The following is a 21,695-nucleotide window of genomic DNA, read 5'->3' as shown; positions in this document are numbered from 1 at the left end:
GAAGTTCGGAGTATGACAATAATTCACCACTAGAACTGAGGAGCTGTATAACCAGTTTTCCAAGAACAATGATTTGTGTTTATACAGAATGTCTGTTGTTGCAGATGTAGTATTTGTGCAGGGAAAAGTTGTGTTTAGAAACTAAAGACCAGGAAAGGAGCAATTGTTTGTGAAAATGTGATAACTTTAAGGGGATTTTTTCAACATTGTAGCTGCAAAGTAGGAGGAACTTAAGACCTCCAAGCTTTGAAAACAGGTAGTTCGGAATAAAATTCCAGATTGAGTTTGGATGTTTTATCCAATTTATCTTAAAGGTATTGTTGACGGTGGAGAAGTCAAGAAAGTTTAGACCACCATTTACATAGGAGTTCATTAATACTGATTTTCTATTTTTCCATACAAAGTTGTATAGCAGGTTATCGATGACTGCAGAGGTCCGTTTGTTGACATCTAGAGATAAGGCTGCATAAGTAAGACCAGATATGCCCTCAGCCTTGGTAAGCAAAATTCTTCCTTTAAGAGAGAAGCCTCTTTGAAGCAACAAATTACATTTTTTCTGCACCTTTCCTACCACTGGGTTGAAGTTCAAAGAGCATCTGGTGTCGTTGTTTTTGTTAATAACAATTCCAAGGTAGGTGATGGACTCTTTGACTGGAATGGTAGAGATAGACGTAAAGCAGCTTTTGTGGGCGAGCAGCTCACGCTTACTGATATTTTAAAAAAGACCAGAGGCTTTAGAGAATGTCTTAATTGTATCGATAGCATCCTTTAAAAATAAAGTGGTATCATCAGCTAGTTGACTAATTATTATTTCTTTTCCAGCTATTGTGATACCTTTCAAGGGGCTGGTCTTAATAAAGTCAGAGAGTGATTGAGCACAGATCAGAAACAAGTATGGTGAGACAGGACACCCCTGCCTGTCACCAGGCTTTAGGTCAAATCTAGGTGAGGTGCCTCCATATAGTTTAATTTAGCAATTTGCGTTCTTTTACATGGTTTTAATGGCTGCACAAAAGTAAGTGCCAAAGCCAAATTTATCCAAGGCCTGTAAGAGAAAGAGAAAGAAAAGGGGGCGTTTGGTTTTCAATGCTTTCTGTGTAAACGTGATGAAGGAAGGGAGCAAGTTGTTCTGCAAAAGCAATATAAAATTCAGCGGTTAAGCCATCAACACCTGGAGATTTGTTACGTTTTAGACGGTGAATGGCAGACAGAACTTCATCTGCAGTTATTGGGTTATCACAGAAATCTTTTTGGTCATTCAATATCGATTTTGTTTTAGTGAGGTATCTTAAAAAGGTGTTAGCTGCTGCCTCATTATAGTGAGATGTATACAAATTTCTATAAAAAGTGGAACAGTACATAGCTATCTTTTGGGGATCAGAAATAACACCATTAATACTGAGTTTTTGAATAGAGTTGGATTTGTTGCGGGATCGTTCTAATTGGAAGAAATAAGCAGTGTTTTGCTCTCCTTCCTCCAACCACTTCCACCTTGACCTCACAAAGGCTCCCTCTGCTTTTTCTCTGTATATTTCATTCAGGCGATTTTGCTGTAAAATTAAATCCTGTTTGCTCTTTTTCAGATTATGCCTGACAATCTATCAGAAAATGACAGTTATTTTGGTAATTATCTTTGTTTCCTCCGCTTTTCTAGATTTGGACAAGAAGGACCCATACATACCCTCTTAAGAATTTTGACACCTCAAATATGAAGAGCTCCCAGTTTCTGGAAAAGCATTTCTCTATTAAGGCCTTGTTCCAGAAACAATTAATCAATGTTTGGATCTTATTAATTACTAGGTCATGTTTTAAAGTAGCATTATTAAGTTTCCAATAGGAGCCTGTTAATGCTTGACTAGCTTTGGAACTAAGAGAGATTTGGAGTGACACAGCTCTGTGGTCTGTTAAAGGAGTTGTTAGTATATCGACCAAAACATTATCACTATTAAAGTGGTCAGAATTAACCAATAATCAATATGTGACATTGAAGTGCTTATTATTCCATGTATAGAGTTTAACATTGGGATTTTTTCCCCTCCATATACCTATTAAGCTGAATTTTTTGCATAAATAGCAGCAAATTGGAAGGTGAGGGATTCATTGAATTTGGAGGCCATCTGTCTAAGGAACCATTTAAAGCAATGTTGAAGTCACCACCCCTCAGAAGCAGTAAATTTGGGTATTTAGAAAACCAATATAAAAAACGGGATTTCAAAACATCAAGGAAAAGGTCATTTTCATGTCTGGTGTTATACCCATAAATGTTGGCAAGAATGAGAATGTTGTTATCAATATTAACAATTAATAATATGTAACGGCCATTGGGGTCACTTTCTGAGTGCAAGACTTCTCCATCAAAGTTATTCTTTAAGATAGCAACCCCTGCAGATCTCTCTGAACCGTGCGACAACCATATGACATTTCCCAATTGAGTTTTCCAAAAGGCAGCATCATTTACCACTGAGTGTGATTCTTGAAAAAAAATAAAATTAGTCTTTCGCTGTTTTGCGAATAAAAACAGAGCTTTACGCTTAATATTCTCTCTTAATCCCCTGGCATTGAGAGAAACAACTGATAAAGACAGTGTAATAAGTATTCAGTTAAGTAAACAACAACAACAACAAACAATTTTCATCCCTTAAGAAAACTAAGTCTAAGGACTTTGGACTAGGCCAACCAGGAACGACATAACCTTATACTTACAGGGCCCATTAGCTTGAAGTGGAGTTGTAGGCCTACCTATGAACAGCGATTATACAAAATGTGAATCGTGGAGGACTTGCAGTGTTAGCCTGAGTCGGTTGAGCTTGTAGTGGAGACAGTGGTGGGCGTATCTCCTTCCCTTCTATTATCATGCGAGTCCCAGCAAAGTGAGCTTTCTTTCCTTGTTTCTTGGCCGTATCGATCAGTGGCCAAATTTTCTCCCGCAGAACCTTGTCAGCCGCGGTTAAATGTAAATGCTCCGTACTTGTATAGCGCCTTTCTAGTCTTTTCGACCACTCAAAGCGCTTTTACACTACATCCACCAGTCACACACACGCCCCGGTCGGTAACTTTCTCCTTTATGTTTTCTTGTTTGATCTCGGGGATACCGTGGAGTCTGAGGTTCCATCTGCGCTGATACCTTTCAGCCTCGTTGAATTTCAGTTCCATCTCGGACAGCTTCTGGATATTTTTCTCACACGTGGTCTTTGACGATCTCATGTCTGTTTTCAGGCTTTCAATCTCGGTAAACAAAAAGTCAATTGATGTTTTTAGGCCTTCGATGCTGACCGTGTTATGATTGATCATGCTCTCCAGATTATCAGCTCGCGTGTGCAAATCATCACCTTTGAGTCTCTTTCCCTCTGGTTTGGCAGGAGTATCTGGGTCGGATTCTGGCATGGGTAATAGCTCTGGGCTCTGGCTGCGGATGTTGGAGAAAGAGTAGTCATGCTCGCAGGCAGCATGGGCAGCAGTTGTAGAGCGAGCCTGGACACCAGTGGTTATAGCAGTTGCCTTTGTGTCTTTAGGTGAGATTCTCGTCACGTTTTTGGTGCACAGCGTTTTTTCTTTCTTTTTACGCTTAAGGCCGTGCTCAGACAGAGACATGTTGACAGTTAGCTTAGCCGGGATAGGCAGAGTTGTGGTTAGCTGGCTAACAGTGCTCGCCGGTCTCTGGTGAAAGTTGCTGTGTTGGCAAAGCACTTTCCCGGTGAAGTTAGACAGTGCAATACATTGCAAAGACAAATTTACGAGGTGTTCGGAGTCCAAATGGAGTTTGAGAGGAGGATAATAAGGGATGAAAATTGAGAACGCCGACTCAGCCATAAACTGTTGCGACTTTACTAGGCGCCATCTTGCCCGCCCCACTGCGGTAGTGCGATTCTCCCGATTTCCGAAGTCGGGATTCCGACTTAAGGGGGCGTTCCCTTTGAAATTTTGACCTTTGAACTCGGAAATTCCGACTTCCCATGTCAAATGGAACGCACCATGAAACGGGTTACAGTTACAGAATGCCTTATAGCTGTGCAGTATTATAAACAGCCTGGATTGAACCCAGCAGCTGATACAACATTCATTATAACCAGGAGAGACTTGACTTGGACTCTAGCTCAGAGACTGCGTCACGGTTTTGTTCCGTCCTCTGCACAGCTTCATACCCGTCGGTTGGGCCTGCCTGACTTTGATTTGATAGGAATACATAGCATCTACATGTATGACAGTACACAATTATGTATAAATACACAAAGTATTCACCCCCCTGAGCTTTTTGACAAGGATTTTAACACTGATTAATAAAAAATATTCTAATGGAATACAAATCCCTCCACATCTATCTACATCAATTACACATTCAAAAGACAAAATATTTGAAGTTCATATCTTCCCCCATTGTTCTTTGCAGAACAGCTTAGATTATGCCAAGCTGCTTGGCGCTGAGTTACCAAGACTTTAAAATGTACAAATAACTTATTTCTGTAATAGCCATGCATGGCAACTGCAGTTTGGTTAAAGGTACAATGTGTAAGAATTGCGACTGCTCCACCCGGCAGCATCTGATCACATATCAGGTCCTAAGTGCAGTTCTGGCCATATCTAACACATTATTCCTTTAAGGTAGGGAAATACTGGGGTTATGGCAAATAAACAGTGGTTAAGGCGAAAGCGCAATTGTGCTGTGTAGAAAGTGCCCAGACTCGAAGTGTGACTGAGATCACATGGGCTTCATCTGCTTGCCTATTTGTTGTTTGTACCCCGTTGTGAAATAGAAATACAGTGATTGTCACGTACCTGGAGGTGGGATCTGTCCACGCAGATAGTTCTCAGCTTTTGAGATATCGGTGTCTGAGGACAATTTTGCTCAAAGCATTGAAACATGACATTTAAAGAGCGTGACAGGTACATGCCTTGACGGTGTCCCTTTTACTCTGGATAATCCACACACCCCGCTGTCAGGTTTTTTATTGGAAGTAGTTCCTATGAAAACTATTTACTTCTACTGAGCGTCAGCATGGCTAGACTTCACCAGAGGACAGAAAATCTGCTTTTTGGAATGCGTTATTATTCACACAGAGTACACAGTGGGATCTAGGCTGATTTCCAGCTGCAGCTATTTGATTTTTAAACAAATGAACTTACTGTACATTGAGGAGCGTTCTTCTCACAGACTTTGGAGTGAACGTGTCAGGATTGTTTGGAATGTGTTTTGTGTAAGTGAAACCATGTAAACCTTTTCTTGTACACCCTCTTACTAATATAAATCTGAAAATGAGCAGAATGACCACTTTAATTTCATCCTTTCAATCCCATTTGTTTCAATCTTTTTAACCATCCATGTTGTTGTTCCTTCCTATAGTAACGGACGGTTAAATGTGCCGTGTGTACATTGAAAACATCCTGAAAACATCCTTTCAGAGGTGTGATTCTGTGTTGGACAGAACCCAATCTTATAATCTTTCAGCTTAAAGCATGAATATTTGTCACTGCACTTGTCTCCCATGTGTTAGGAAAAGAAAACCGCAGTGCTCAGAGTGCAACTGCACTAATATCATTTTCAAAATAAACTTTCTAAGTGCGTATGAATTCTCCTTCACATCATTCCTTGACTTTGTGAAGACTGTCCATCAAGGTCAAAGAAAGTGTTCAGTAAAGAACATTTTTTCCACTTTGACCGCAGCCACGGTAACACAGGTGAACGCTGTGCAGATGCGTTTTCATAAACTACTCAGATCCACTGGGATTCAGTGTGACATCACATCATGTGGATTTTGTTGATTTGTACTCCACAATAAAATAAGTGCACCCAACCGGTAAATAAGTCACACTGAAACTCAGAAACACACAGCACTGAGCACAGGCTGTAGTCTATGACCTCATAAAATCAATAAATTGCTGTGAGCTACACCACTATCCCCACATGGGACACAGACGTTCTGTTCAAATGAAAATTTAAATCAGTTGTATGATTAGGCACTTCCAAGCACTTGGTTTATTTTTTTCTAGGGTCAAAGAAAACACACAGACTGGAGGTCCCTTTATTTAGGTAACATATATAATCTCATATTCACTCTGCAATGTGAGGTGATTGGTCACTCACTAATCCCCCCCAGCCCTTTGCTACATACAATAACAGGAGGAGGCTATCTGTAATACAGCCTTTCACAAGCTCCATGAGGCTGAGTAGCAAAAGTTTGTTAAAACAGAACAGTTAAACAAATGTGAAAAGAACACTGAGGCAGTAGAAAATTAAGAGCAATGTATGGTCCGTGGTGAAAAGGCTTAGTTGAATGTTTTTACAGCACAATGTCCATTATTCTCACAGACAGTGCAGCTGAACCATGACATGCAATTGTTACAAAGTGACCTTTGAATTTTTGCCTGATATAAATACGAGTAGAGTATACAAGTATACGTGTCAGCTTCTGGAATGTGAGCCCATCTTTTGTGAGCATGTTTGATAATCCATTCGACTTTTTCAAAGTTTAGTAAAATCCCGTGGATTTATTTTCAGAAAAAATAAAATAAAATCATCACTGACTGTTTAGGAAATGCAGCAAGCCCATGCCCACATGAAAGGATCAATCTATTCAGATCTGTGCAATCAGTACAGTGACAGGTCTGGATTACGTTTAGCAGAGCACACAGCCTGGAAGCAGGATGAACTGCCAGCCTAGCTCCGTGAAAAGTGGAAAGAAATACACCACCAACTCTGAAGCTGCCTGATTTACAGACTAGGCTTCCACAGTGAGGACATGAGATGCTGTGTGGAGTCACTGCACACAGTGTGTCTCTCTTTCATTAGGTTTAAACACAGGCAATAAAGCCTATCAAATCTAATCATGTCAATGAGCTGCTAGCAGTTTGTGTCTGATCCGGTCTGTTTAATAGCAACTTGACACATCTTGGACCTCCAGTGTGCTGGAGAAGACTCAGAATTCAAATCCATCTTCATATTAGAGTATGATATTTGTCTTGTGCATGACTTGAGGGGGTTTATTGTTCCTGATGCTCAAAGTCCAGGTAGCATACACAAACTCAAAAGCTGAGGAGAAGAACATCAGAAATGCATTTCTCCTGCATTAAGCCCTGCGCATGACTTCAATTCTGATTATATTTAAATTCACCAGTAAATGGAAGCTATAAGTCCAGAACTAACGTAGGACAGCTGGCACTGATCGGGCCTGCTGTCCTCCGTTAGTTCCTGCAAATTACAAATGTGTTTTTATCAAGGAGATACAAGCCAAAGTCACGACACTGCACCCAGACTAAGATAAGTTTACCGACTTACAGACCGGAATCCTGAATGGACCCTGTCTTATATTAGACATGCACACATTTTGACAGTGCATCTACAATTTATGTTTCGTTATAAACACAAACTACTGGCCAAAGGATATTTTAAACAGTGTGACCTATTTTCACTTTTTAATGTCTGAAAGGATCATTATTAATATTTATATATATTCCTTCCATCATCATTGTATTATAGCCCATCAATTCTACACTGTTAGCAGAATTTAAGAATTGTATTACTCCAGCACTATTTTTACACAATACCCTGAACAGATCTAATCATGTTCAACAGTTTTGGCTTTTCATTTTGAAAGTTTTTCCAAACTATAAAACTGAGCTGAGGTCTAAGTAACCGATGCACTCCATCTTCCCCGACTGTACAATAAGCTTCTATTCATGTCTAGGCTTGATCTTCTACGCAACTTTGGGCAGAAGGGATGGAATGTTTGGTGGCACGGTCTCTCAGTGGTTAGCGCTGTAGTCTTACAGCAACAATATCTTCAGTCTGAATCCAGCAGGCGGCTGGGGCCTTTCCCACAGTCCAAAGACATACAGGTCAGGTGACCTGGAAGCTTTAAATTGGCTGCAGATGAATGGTTGTCTCTCTCGGTGTGTCATCCCTGTGATACACAGGGTCCACGGTGTACCCCTCCCCCTGGCCGGTGTGAGCTGGGAGAGTCTCCAGCCCCCTGCGTGCCTGCACATGTCTATTTAATAGATAAATGGGGTAAAACGGAGAAAACATCTGGAAATGAGTCCTTAATGTTGACCCCACTCAGTACTAGGTAATGGACTCTTTTGGATCGGACCACATTCCTTGTCTCCTAGTACTAATTCTGAAAGCCACAGAATGCTGTGACACTGAAGACACATTTGTTAGAGGATATCCATTTAAAGGCTCGTCAGCTAATCTTTCATTCCTACACAGCCTCTCTGCCCTGTACATGGATCAGTACATGTACGTCAAGGTTACTGTATCCTCAGGTGTGTCAGGATGCTACCCTAGTAACCTGTGCCACGTACCTTTAAGAAACTAGCTCAGAGACAGACGCAATAGAAAAGAAAGGATATGAATTGACATCCTAATTTCAGCCTCACCCATATCACCAACCACTTCATTCAGAGTTCAGTCAGAGCTATTATTTTTTAGCAAAAGTGAAATGACACCGGGGGAGGGGCAACAAGGATCAACACTTATCGGGAAGGATAAGAAAATGAGGGACAAGAAGAGAGGGCAGCCCATTTCAAAAGTCCAGGCAGGGGGGAAACTGTACTTCAGTCACGTCACCATGTTGGGGTCAGTACTCCTACCCCAACGTACAACGCCACTTTGAACGCCTCGACTGCTTTCTGTCCTCTGTGTGGTCACCTCATTTGGTGAAAGCAGCCACCACAGCCCATAGCAGCTCGTTGGTGTTGGCCTTCATGCTCTCCCCCTCGGGCTCCAGTTCGAGCAGCTGCCGCACTCTCTTCATGGCCAGGTCATATTGGTCGTCTAGCAGCGGGGCGAAGGCATTTTCCAGGACATCGGAGGAATGGGCTAAGAAGATGAGCGCAAGCAGCCGCTTGTCCATTCGATGGGGGTCATTCACCCACTTGTCCAGTACGGCCTCCTGGACCTTCTTGATGAGGCGTTGCTTGATGTTGTTGTTAGTCAGAGGATGTGTGGTCATATCAAAGAGCAGGAAGTTCTGCTTCTCAGTAGTGAGGACGCCTTTTTCCACAAGGTTTTTGGCCAGTCGTTCACGGACGTTCCGCAGTTGATAATGAAGCTTCAGGGGGTTCCACGTCTCCCCTAAAGAAGAGTCGATAAAACAAGACAGTTAATGTTGTCACAAAAAAGGTGCTGTGCTCATCTACATCTGGAATGATGGTTGCAAAGGGTAGCATCATTTTCGGCCAACTTATTTGGGGGAGGTAAGCACATTAAAAAGCAATCCTAAGTCTTACAGCAAGTTTTGCTTAAAAGCTAAAAGTTAACGGTTAAAACCATTCGACTTGTAGCCATGCACGAGGGCTGGGCAATAAAACAATAATAATTACTGCAATATCATTTTCTCAATATCAATATAACAAATGATCAATAAATGATTTATTTGAATCATGAACCAGTCAGCACTTAATTTTTCTATTCAGATATTTCTTTTTTGGGGAAAAAGGACTGAAAATGGTTTTACTTCATTTTACTTGAGCACATTTGTTAAAAAAAAAGATTTTATCAGTTGTTTTGAATATGCTGCCTCAGATTTATTAAGTGATCCACTGTTTGGAAAGTGTTTGTCATGTTCTGATCATAAAGAACAGTTTAAACTCAAAAATTAAACATTTATAATAGTCATAAATATTGATATCAAACAACATGAAATGTATTTGTTTGTTTGTCTATGTGTGTCCCTGCGATGGACTGGCGACCTGTCCAGGGTGGACCCCGCCTTTCGCCCGACGTCCGCTGGGATTGGCTCCAGCCCCCTGTACGCAGGGGTAAGCGGTTGACGATGGATGAATGGATCATTTGGTATCGATAATTATCAGGATAAATGTCAAATCATCATTTCTTTCAAGTTTAAAGGCTGGTTTTTGTTCCTGAGCGAAATTTGAAGGAACCAGATGATTAATTATGTGGCTAAACTTTTTTTTATGGTCAGAATGTGACAGACACTTGATGCCAAACAGAGTCTGGGGTAGAACATTCAAAACTATTATCTTTTTCAACAAACATGATTAGTAAATCTTTTTTCTCAACAAAATAAATATCTTCATAGAAATATTAGGTGCTAATTTGTTTGTGATTCAAATGAATTAATGCAAATATTGGCGATATATTGAACATTTATTATATTGTTGAGGAAAATTATATTGCGATAATTATCACTGTTTTATTGCCCAGCCCTATTCCATTTTTATTATGATATTTCAGTAAATCAGTAGCCTAAAGCAATGTATACAGTTTCTAACTTGTTAAGACCTTCTGCTAGTTTTGCTAGCTTGCTGTTGCCATGTGGGATGTTGCTTCATCGCATGTGCTAATTGAGGAGTTTTAATTCAACTATTTTCACTCCTTATTTATTGTAGAACATTTCAGAAATGAGCTGTTATTTTAACGCCTTAGTCTGCATGTAGCCCACATTGTCTGATGGCATTTTCAAAGTTCCTTTCTCCATAAGTTAACTTGCTAGCTAGATAACGCAACGTAGCACATTACACGTGTATATGTATTTCACAAATGAATGGATTCAAAGGTCTTCAAAGAAAAGAGAAGCCCCTGGCTTCAGTGTGCCCACATTGCACACTGCAGCCAGGGGCTACAGGGAATGTTTGTTTTGTTGTTATCCAATGAAAGTTCAACACAGCCTTAATGAGCCAACTCATTAAACTAAAATTCAACTCAACTAAATTTGAAATGTTTTCACTTCCACTAAAAGGGTTTCCAGTTATGTCTGCTTATAATATGGTAAAATACTTGTTTCTATCTGCATGATAAATACAGCCTGGCCAAATAACCCTATTTTATTCCTGTTAATTCCCATTGAACATTGTTTATTTCTGTTTTTATAATTGATTCTGTATTAATGTATAATGTCTGCTATGTAGCAGAAGGGACTTACAAAGCTCAATTTCATTATATAATCTGTTATATTGTGACAAAATAAATCTACCTTCCTACCTAGAAAAGTTTCCACCATGAATGTTCCTGGAATCTGGCATCTTCTCCTGTTCTACCTCTGTATTTCTTGCCAGTGTCTTTAATCTTTTACTGTGACCAGTCTTCACAGTTCTTCAGATTCAGTGGAAATGCAAACTAGAATGCTTGAATGGGACATTTAGTTCCATGTTTAATTTCCAGCACTCCTGAATTCCTGGTATTATTTGATCCCAAAAGGGTTCTATTGTTTTTGCTAATCGCCCCAAAGTCTGACAGCCTACAAACACAGATTCCTTTGTTAATGCAGGGTCTGTCAACTTGATCAAAAATGCATACAAAAGGGGCAGCTGTGGCTCAGGAGGTAGAGCGGGTTGCCCATTAATCGGAAGGTTGGCGGTTCCCAGCTCCTCCAGGCTACATGTCGAGGTATCCTTGGGCAAGATACTGAACCCCGAATTGTGTGTGAATGTTAGTTTCTGTTTGAGCACTTAGGCTCAGTGTATGAATGTGAGTGAATGCAGATGTAGTGTAAAAGCATTTACATTTTACATAAATAACCAAATGCATTGCATTCACATCAGCTGATGTTTGACATGCGATTGTGTACAAAATGTTCTACTTCTAACTTTATAATTCAAACCCATAGCACTCAGGGCCCAGTCTGTAAGTGCAGACATACACTTGTAAGAAGCCTGCATTTTCAAAACACGTGAGACGTATACCTCAAAATTCAGTTGGGTCCAAACGGCATGAGGCGGCATGGATCCATTTTGTTTCTAGATCCCTTTCTACACAGCACCAGTGTGGGGCTGTGAGCCGATGAAGCAGTTGAACTCACCACTGAGCAGTTCGATCCAGCTCTGCACGGTCTCCGGGGGTTGGGTGTCTTTGATGTGTTTCAGAGCTTCATCCAGGAGCACGTCGCCTGTCGGAGCATCTGACTTACAAATTACCTGCGAATCCGATTCAGAATAAGGACAGCCAGTTACAAGGTGGGCTTTGCAGTTCACTAACTAAGATGAACTTTCCTTATTGATCAATTTGTCAATTACTTTTTCTGATTACTTGTTTGGTCTATGAAATAGCGAAACATGCAGTTTCCCAGAAGCCTAGGCTGGCATCTTGAAATATGTTTTGTCCAACCAACTGTCAAACCCAAAGATATTCAGTTTACAGGGAGGAGCAGAAAGTCCTCATGTTGCAGAAGCTGCAACTAGAGACTGTGAGGCCTTTTTGCTTGATTAAAATTAAAAACCTGTTGTCGATTAATTTTCTGTTGATCTATGGACGTTATGAAAATAAACGGAAAACTACTTGGGCCCGAAGCAAATTCCCACATTCACTTTTACTCTGCTCTTCAATTTATGTAGCACGTAATGACGAAGGAATAACAGTTAAGGAAGGGGAAAACGCGCTGGCGTGCTGGTTAAAGGAGACCTATTAAACTGCTTTTCCAGTCCTATATTGTAGTTCTGTGACTCCTGTGCAGCTTTGCATGATTCAAAGTTCATGCAGGACTTCATTTCAGCCTCTGTCAGAACAAGCTGTAGATGCTCCTATCTCTTTAAGCCCCCTCCCCTCACTGTCTTCTAATTGGCCAAGACCTGAAGCATGTTATCTATGGGATTAATATCCTGCCTTGATTCAAAACTGAAAATAAAGTTCTGAAAGGATGAAACTAAGTCTTTGAAAACTCAAAATCTTACAAAAAAAAGTTTTGCAAGATCGAAAACTAAGATTTGCAAGCTTGCAAAATGTAGAAAAATAAAACAATCTTTGCAAACTTTGTTTGTTCTGAAGAAGGAAAACTCAAAAACAACACAGTTTCAAATTTGTCAGTGTTCTCCCAGTGTATTAGTTTGTTTTCCAGGTTTGAAACCTTGTAAATGGTGATCTGAAAACAGGTGTGTAAATGTGTGAAAAAACGTTTTGAAACTCTGAAAATTGAGGTTCAAAAGGGCGAAACTTTATTACAATACATTTACACTCTTATTGCAGACTATTTTTTCATACCTGTTCAAGCTGTGGGCCTGTAAAGCATGGGAGTGCTTTTGGTCATATATATTGACTGTTTTTATCAATATTTCAATGTTTTGGAAGCTTTATGTTATTTGGAACGTGGTTGTATGGAGAGAAATAATGTTTTGAAGATAACTACCAATAAAAGTGAACATGGCCAAAACATGGACATTCGCCTGATATATTTTTGAAAGACTGTAATAACTGTTGTATATCAGTTTCTTTTCATCAAATTTACAGTTACAGTTGTATTCCAGGTGTATTAGAAGATATTCTGGTGCATTATAATCTACCTTATGATGGTTTTGATGGTTTATTGCATTAAAATAGCTTTTTTTAAACCAGGCGAGGGTGAAAAATATATTTCTGTATTTCACCTCTATGTAGTCTGTAATGGTAAAATACTCCAACACAGCTTTGACATGGCTAAGTTAGTAGTCCATTATAGTGTAAAACGTGTCATTTCCAGCATTGCCAACAGGTGGCGGTATGACTTTTAGTGAATGTTGGCATATGGATTTGTTCAGGGCTGGACCGTTATTATCCATGTCAAATTTGGTACAGATGTGAGCATGTATACCGAAGTTACAACTTCCTGTTTTGTGGCGAATCATCGATTTTCGATGCCACGGGCACGCTCGTGGACGATAAAACTCACCGTTTGTACAACTTAATCGGCAATGGGTTTAAAGTGCACTGCAAAAATCTGAAGTTGATTGGATTAATTCTCTAGGAGGAGTTTGTTAAAGTATGCACTCTGTAAATGGTATAAAATAGGCTAAAATTGCACTTTCAATTCAAAATGGTGGACTTCCTGTTGCATTAGGGGTATAGGTCCTCGAGGCTTTTTTGTGTGTCTTGATATGATTCACGTCCCCAAAATATATCGTGCATGTAGGTTGAACATGGCTGAGGGGCTAATTTCTTCCAATTTTGTAGGTGGAGCTAGCGAGCCATTTTGCCACACCAATGTGCAGGACCCATAAAATACGTAATTTTTTGCCACTTCAGACATGTATGCAAAGTTTGGTGCACATTTCCTTCTTGGGCCCTAACAATCACCTTTCCCCACTGCCATGCTGTCAACCCCCCCCCTCTCTGACCCCTCACCTGCACTCAAGATCTGTGAAGAGGACGTGAGCCACCTCAGTAAGGCTCCTGGCCCCGACGGTGTGTCCCCATCCTGCCTCCTGCTTCAAACGCTCCACAGTCATCCGGTCCCCAAAAACCCCTCCATCTCTGGACTAAATGACTACAGGCCCGTCGCCCTGACATCTGTAGTAATGAAGTCCTTTGAAAGACTGGTGTTGGCCCACCTGAAGGACATTAGAGGCCCCCTGCTGGACCCCCTGCAGTTTGCCTACAGGGCTAACAGGTCAGTGGATGATGCTGTCAACTTGGGTCTGCATTACATCCTGCAACACCTCGACTCTCCAAGGACATATGCAAGGATCCTGTTTGTGGACTTCAGCTCGGCGTTCAACACCATCATCCCGAACATCCTCAGCACCAAACTCACCCAGCTCACTGTGCCAGCCTCCACCTGTCAGTGGATCACAGACTTCCTGAGTGACCGGAGTCAGCAGGTGAGGCTGGGAAACATCACATCCAGCACCCGGACTATCAGCACTGGCACCGCCCAGGGGTGTGTGCTCTCCCCACTGCTATTCTCCCTCTACACCAACGACTGCACCTCAGGAGACCCATCTGTCAAACTCCTGAAGTTCGCTGACGACACAACGGTCATCGGCCTCATCCGGGACGGTGACGAGTCGGCCTACAGGCAGGAGGTGATCAGCTGGCTCTCTGGTGTGCTCAGAACAACCTGGAGCTTAACACGCTCAATACTGTGGAGATGACCGTGGACTTCAGGAGGAGCCCCCCCACTCTGCCCCCCATCACCATACTCAACAGCCCTGTGTCTGCTGTGGAATCCTTCAGGTTTCTGGGATCCACTATTTGATTTGAAATCAAATTAAAATTTATTTCGGGTTTTCAAATCAAATGTATCCCAGGACCAGAAGTGGGAGCCCAACACTGACACCATCATCAAGAAGTCTTCCTGCGTCAGCTCAGGAAGCTCAACCTAAGGAGCTGCTGATCCACTTCTACACAGCCATTATCCAGTCTGTCCTGCACGTGCAGAGGACAGGAGCAGACTACAACGGACAGTCAGGACTGCAGAAAAGATCATTGGTGCCAACTTGCCCTCCATTCAGGACAGAGCACTGTACGCCAAAACCAACAGACTCAGGAACAGTTTCTTCCCACAAACCATCACTCTGATGAACAGCTGATTTCTGACTCACGGTGTCAGGAACAATTCCTGTGCAATAACCCAGTAACTCTGCCTCTAATTAGCCACCTATTTACTGGTTTCCACTTATTATTTATTCACCATTCTCTATTTGCATGAGAAGCGAACAACTTCCTGTTTCATGGCGCAGCATGGTACTTTGCTGCCATGCCAAGCACACACCTTTGAAGGAAAACCCAGAAGCTTTACAGCATAACATCATCTACGTGTGACTTTTCTGAGATAGTTTTGCAGTAGATATGGCCAACCTGCGAAATGTGGTTCATCACAACATAGAAGTAGTCACTCCCCTGTTGCCAGTAGGTGGCGCTGTGACCATGAGTATGAGCTTGTAGATGTGTTCAGTGTGGGATGTTTATCAGTGAAGATACAACAACTTCCTTTGTCTTGGCAAAGCGTGAACCTTTTTTGCCACAGGAACACTGTTTTCTGAAAACTCACAAGCTTCACAAAATGGCATCATCACTGTGTTAAGGCTTTTCTGGGACAGTTTTGGAGTTGATGTAGCATGGCGCTATGACTTTGAGTGAATGTTGGCATATGGATGTGTTCAAGGTGTATCACACCTGTAGTGAATCATTGATTTTCCACTGCACGCCACGGGCATCCCCAGTCGACCAAAACTCACCATTTGTACAACATATCATCGATTGGATAACACGGCACAGCAAAATTTGAAGTCACACGGACTAATTCTCTAGGAGGAGTTCATTAAAGTGCGGAGTGTGTAAAACGTCCACTCCAAAATAGCCGATTTCCTCTTGGTTGTTGACCCACCTGGCGTGTGTGCAAGGTTGTGTAAGTTTTCGAGAACATTTGAGAGCCACAGCTCTTACACTAAAGAGCGACAACAACAAAAGTGTGGGAGCTGTGGCCATAGAAATTATTCTGCACAGAATTAAGTTGATCTAGATATTGTTTTGCTAAAAAGTTTCTTGTAAATACAAAATATGTGTTATATGACACAAATCATGTTTATTTCAATATTGCAGCAGTCTCGCACAGAAAACGCCGTACAAAGATCCCTTCTGGCCAAAGCTGTGGGTCATACATTTTGCCCACATCATTGCACTCAGCTGGAACCTTGAAGGATTCAGCTGGAACCTTCAAGGACTCAGCTGGAACCTTGAAGGATTCAGCTGGAACCTTTTAAGGAGCTGAACTGACATTAATGAGCTTTCTGTTTTTTCTTTCTCTGTCAGACGGTGAAGAGACCTCGGAAGATGGTGCTCTCAATGAAGCAGTCCCCATCCCCAGGTGGAGACAGTCGGGAATACTCCCCTTCCACCCACTACTATGATGCCGACAATGATGATGGATGGTACCGTAATGAAGGCAGGGACCACACCACTGACAGCAAAGGATACCTGGATCCTGAGTACAGGGGAGGGCGGGACTACAACCACAGGGGAAGGAGCCGCGGGAGAAGCCTGGAGAGAACCTCGCCCAGCACAGACAGAGCCAGGAGGGAGGGCAGCCGGGGACGAGCCCTGGAAACCAGTGGCGACCGTCAGAGGTACCACAGCCGAGGACGCAGTCCCGGGGAAAGTTCCAAAATGGAGGACAACTTCGAGCGAGGAGGAGGAGGAAGAGGAGAAAGGTATAAGAGCAGGGACCAGATTAATGACAACCCTCCATCCCCAGAACCTTCCAAAGAGCTGGAGCCGCTGGAGAAACCTGTAAATGTCCTGCTGGTGAAGAACAGACCCAGCGAAGGTAAAATACACCAGCTACCTACCATAGCTGCTCATTTAACTAACTAAGAGGTTGTAGGGCTACATGAATGTGGATAAAATGAGAATCACAATGTTTTCTTTGAGAATTGAGACACTGATTGTCCTTCGTTTTAAAATTCTTTTCTCTTTCTCGTTTTAAAAACCTTTTTCTCTTGATGCCCACAGAAACACAACAATCATTATTATGTTTGTTTTGTTTTTCTAAGAGCATGGTGGTTTTAACTATATCTATAAATGTTAAATTGACACCTGTTTAAACATAGGCTTCACTAAGATAGGATTTATAGCATGGATGTTGCATTAGATTGTACAAAGCTTTTGATTTTTCTTGTCAATCAGTGTTTGGATTGACAAGAAAATTGTCCCTGCCACCTTCCAACGGCTGATGGTTATAGTTCTGTCGGGTGTCAACGATTGTGAAGCATTTCTGGATGATATTGTAGTCTTTTCTTCCACTTGGTCTAATCACCTAGACACTCTGCAGGAAGTATTTTGTTGCCTGGAGAGGGCTTCCTTGACCCTTAATCTGGTGAAATGTGAGTTTGGAAAGGCGGTGGTCACCTATTTAGGGAAACAAGTGGGGCAGGGGCAATTGTGCCCCCTGGTGGTTAAAGGTCAGGCCATTCTGGATTTTCCCGTTCCAGAAAATCGGAGGCAGCTCCGTCGGTTCTTGGGAATGTGTGGTTATTATCCTGGATTCTGCAAAACTTTTGCTAGTGTTGTTGTGCCACTCGTTGATTTGTCCAGCCCGTCTCGCCCCTTTTGTTTGGGATGCTGTGTGTCAAGACTCATTTGTTTCTGCAAAAGCTCTCTTGTGCAGTGCCCCTGTGTTGGCCGCCCCAGATTTTATACGTCCTTTTAAGCTGGAGGTGGATGCTTTTGCAGGAGGATGACTGTGGTGTTGATCATCCTGTGTGCTATTTTTCTAAGAAATTTGGCAAATGTCAGGTGAATATATAGCACAATTCAGAAGGAAGCGCTTGCACTACTGTGGGCGTTGCAGCATTTTGAAGTTTATGTTGGTTCGACTGCAAGCCCCGTTCTGGTCTTTACAGACCACAATCCCCTAGTGTTTCTGTCCTGTATGCGCAACAACAATCACCATCTGATGCGTTGGTCATTGTTGTTGCAGGATTTTAATATTGAGATTCACCACATAAAGGGGTCAGACAATGTTGTGGCTGATGCGTTATCTCGGGTGGGAGTCTAAGGAATCGAACATTTCTTTAGGGGGAAGAAATGTCCGATCTCAAGTGAGGGGGTGTTATGACCTGGAGTCATATTTGTTTGGATGTGAGTCTCAATGATGTGTATTTCTGCCTGCTGTTATCTGCCTGCTGTTAACCTCCCTACCCGAGGGAGGAGCTGTTTTGTTTGTCTGTGTTACAGATGGTGGACAGCGGATTGGGCTGGAGGATTTGCTGTATAAAGGGACCTGTGTGGAGGCCGCGCGCTCTCTCCTCCCTTTCCCCTACCTCCCCAGCCAGACGGGGTGTTCTGGGGAAAACCTCCTGGTGTATTATAGCTTACCCTTTGTTGTATTTCACCTATGTGCTGGAAGTTAGTGGTGTACTGTTGAGAAACAGTAGGAGAGAGCTGCCATTTATTTTGAATATTGTTTTCTCCTGTTTTCTGGCCAGGTAGTCTTAGTATTAAAGTATTAAAAAGTATTTGTTCTTTCCTTTTTTATTTTTCTTTGTTGTAGGATTAATTATTGGGATGGGCAAAGGTGGTTTTGTTTCTCCCTCTCCCTGATGTCTTGGTCTTCTATACCATCTGTGAATAAATCTAACATTAACCGTCAGAATATCCCGTAGCCTTTTGATGATTTATGGGGAGTGGGGAAAAGAAAGGAGACATCGTGTTGCGCTCAGGCCTCCCCTAGGCCGGGCGTAACAGAAGTGAAATTAGACTCAAACTCGACAGAAATGTGTATTGCATGATCTACAAATGTAAAATCAGATTTACACCTGTATAACGATTTGGGCATAATTTTGGGTGCGTTCAGCCCACACACAAATACCAAGCAATTTAAACACGTTTTACAAATAATCACCTCACAACCTGAATAAATATTTTATGTACTGGTTTTAACTCCAGCCTCACAGATCTGATCATTTTCGCTTCCTACAAATAAGACTTGTGACATTCTTTTGTATTTCTTTACAGATTGTTAAATTGTGCATCTCCTGATAAGCATCGATCAGGTTGCATTTGCGTGTGGAGATGTGAGACTCTTCATGGTCTTCAGCTCCACCCAGATCCACAAAGGCTGGGGGAAAACTGGGCCTAAAAAATTGGCCATAATTTGTACTATAACAGTTAATACACTCAAATACTGGCATACTGTCAGTAAGAAAAACACAAATGTCAGTATTTACAGATTAAAGACAATTGTTCATAGAGGGCTGACTGAAGTAACGTGTGAAGGTGCAAGCACTTTGACCGGCCAGAAGATGCTCTAATCATGTTCTTCTGTGTTCTGGTGTACTGGTAGAAATTCTGAACAGCACTGCATTCACCTCCTGTTCTGTCTGGAAATGCCAAAATAAAATATCTTCAGTCAGTTCCAGCAGGGCTTTGCAGTAATGCTGGTGTATTGTATGTTTTTGTATTTTTGTAGAGTATGGTCTACGTCTGGGAAGTCAGATCTTCATCAAACAGATGACCAGCACAGGCCTGGCTGCCAAGGACGGGCACCTGCAGGAGGGTGACATTATTCTTAAGGTGCACACACATTCATTCCCAGTGCAGTCACACTGTCACATCCATCACCGATAGGCCATGTAGCACATTGGTTCGGAACCTGGGGTCTAGGGACCCGCTAAGTTCCTAATATACGTATGAGAGATCACTAGATAACGTGAATGAATAAAATGTTTTACATTCATGTAAAGTAACGTGTTTCTTCTTTCACTGCTCTAGTTTTTGCTCATTTTTCTTGTGAAATACTGGATACTGGGGCTCCGTCTCTTCTGCAACCCTGGGTCGTCAGTGCGCATGTGTAGGCATAGCGTGCAAGTGTGCACGCTATGCCTACACATGTGCACTGACAACCCAGGGTTAGGGTTACAATTTTGGATTTATTCACGCACTTTAAAAACAGGCTCCGCCCAGCAAAGCATCGAATCTTTGACTAATTGTGGTCAGCCCTATGTGAAAGTACACCTTTTTAATTTTTAACTAACTAAACAGCCTCATTGTGTTCATGTTTTTCCTGGCCAAGACAGGTGGCAACAACTATGATTTAAGTATCTCATAAAAGGGAGTACAGCCCTCACATTGTTGTAAATATTTGATATATTTTCATGTGACAACACTGAAGAAATTTTGTGAAAATGTCCACATGGGGCCCAATTAGCCATTTTCCCTCCCCGGTGTCATGTGACTCGTTAGTGTTCCAAGGTCTCAGGTGTGAATGTGGAGCAGGTGTGTTAAATTTGGTGTTCTCGCTCTCACACTCCCTCAACATGGCACCTCATGGCAAAGAACTCTGAGGATCTGAAAAAAAATGGTTGCTCTACATAAAGATGACTGAGGCTGTAAGAAGACTGCCAAGACCCTGAAACTGAGCTGCAGCACGGCAGCCAAGACCATACAGGTTCCACTCAGAACAGGCCTCGCCATGCTCGCCAAGCCTGTCAGGGCTCAGACCATACGCCACACACTGCATCAAACTGGTCTGCATGGCTATCGTCCCAGAAGGCAGCGTCTTCTAAAGATGATGCACAAGAAAGCCTGCAAACAGTTTTCTGAAGACAAGCAGACTGAGGACATGGATTACTGGAACCATGTCCTCAGTCTGATGAGACCAAGATAAACTTATTTGGTTCAGATGGTGTCAAGCGTGTGTGGCGGCAACCAGGTGAGGAGTACAAAGACAAGTGTGTCTTGCCTACAGTGTCCTGGTCTGGGGCTCTATGGGGGCCGCCGGCACTGGGGAGCTACAGCTCACTGAGTGAACCATGAATGCCAACATGTACTGTGACATACTGAAGCAGAGCAGGATCCCCTCCCTTCAGAGACTGGGCCGCAGGGCAGCATTCCAACATGAAAACGACCCCAAACACACCTCCAAGACGACCACTGCCTCGCAAAAGAAGCTGAGGGTAAAGGTGGTGGACTGGCCGAGCATGTCTCCAGACCTGAACCCTACTGAGCACTCTGGTGAACTCCATGCCCAAGAGGGTTAAGGCAGTGGTGGGAAATAATGGTGGCCACACAAAATATTGACACTGTGGGCCCAATTTGGACATTTTCACTTAGAGGTGTCCTCACTTTTGTTGCCAGCGGTTTAGACATCAATGGCTGTGTGATGTGTTACTTTGAGGGGAGAGCAGATTTATACTTTTATACAAGCTGTACACTCACTACTTTACATTGTAGCAAAGTGTCATTTCTTCAGTCACATGAAAAGATAGAATTAAATATTTACAAAAATATGAGGAGTGTACTCACCAGGGTACCCGCGGGGTCTTAAAAGTATTAAATTTCACTTAGAAAGATCTTAAATTTTTTTCTTGTCCTTTCATAGGATTAAATAAATGCTCTAAGTGTGACTTTACAATTTACTCCGTTTGGTGTGACTCTGATGTTATACGGCAGTACAGGTAACGTTACTGTTAACGTCCGTGTTTAGCTTTATGCTCTGGACTGTGGAGTGTTCGTGGTGCACGAGCTCTGCCATCCAAGCTCGAGTTGTTAA

The 21,695-nt window shown here is 42.2% G+C and overlaps 2 protein-coding genes across 3 annotated transcripts in view; one reads left to right on the top strand and one right to left on the bottom strand.

Moving 5' to 3' along the window:
• Window positions 1-5,943: 5,943 nt before the first annotated feature.
• Window positions 5,944-21,695, bottom strand: part of golph3a (golgi phosphoprotein 3a) — a 36,806-nt gene continuing 21,054 nt past the window's right edge. Inside the window, exons 3-4 of the mRNA XM_046035244.1 lie at window positions 11,757-11,871; window positions 5,944-9,070 (exon numbers count right to left, since the gene is read on the bottom strand). Coding sequence (XP_045891200.1) covers window positions 8,646-9,070; window positions 11,757-11,871 — 540 coding nt within the window. The 3' untranslated portion in view covers window positions 5,944-8,645. The remainder of the gene's footprint in view (window positions 9,071-11,756; window positions 11,872-21,695) is intronic.
• Window positions 16,462-19,886, top strand: LOC123960476 (tight junction protein ZO-2-like). Of its 2 annotated transcripts, none has more exons than XM_046035246.1 (2): window positions 16,462-16,970; window positions 19,614-19,886. In XM_046035246.1, exons 1-2 carry the CDS (start codon window positions 16,478-16,480, stop codon window positions 19,769-19,771), a joined length of 651 nt encoding a protein of 216 aa, XP_045891202.1. In that variant the 5' UTR covers window positions 16,462-16,477; the 3' UTR covers window positions 19,772-19,886. The 2 variants fall into 2 exon arrangements, with proteins under 2 accessions (XP_045891202.1, XP_045891204.1); XM_046035248.1 differs by lacking the exon at window positions 19,614-19,886 and adding an exon at window positions 18,349-19,084.

Source organism: Micropterus dolomieu, linkage group LG21 (genome assembly GCF_021292245.1).
Source record: "Micropterus dolomieu isolate WLL.071019.BEF.003 ecotype Adirondacks linkage group LG21, ASM2129224v1, whole genome shotgun sequence".
In the NCBI taxonomy this organism is placed as follows: domain Eukaryota; kingdom Metazoa; phylum Chordata; class Actinopteri; order Centrarchiformes; family Centrarchidae; genus Micropterus; species Micropterus dolomieu.
This window is presented reverse-complemented; position numbering and strand designations above follow the sequence as displayed.

Coding starts and splice junctions, on each gene's coding strand:
- LOC123960476 (XM_046035246.1), top strand. CDS start 16,478: ATGGTGCTCTCAATGAAGCAGTCCCCATCCCCAGGTGGAGACAGTCGG. Junction 16,971..19,613: donor GAAGAACAGACCCAGCGAAG/GTAAAATACACC, acceptor GTATTTTTGTAG/AGTATGGTCTACGTCTGGGA.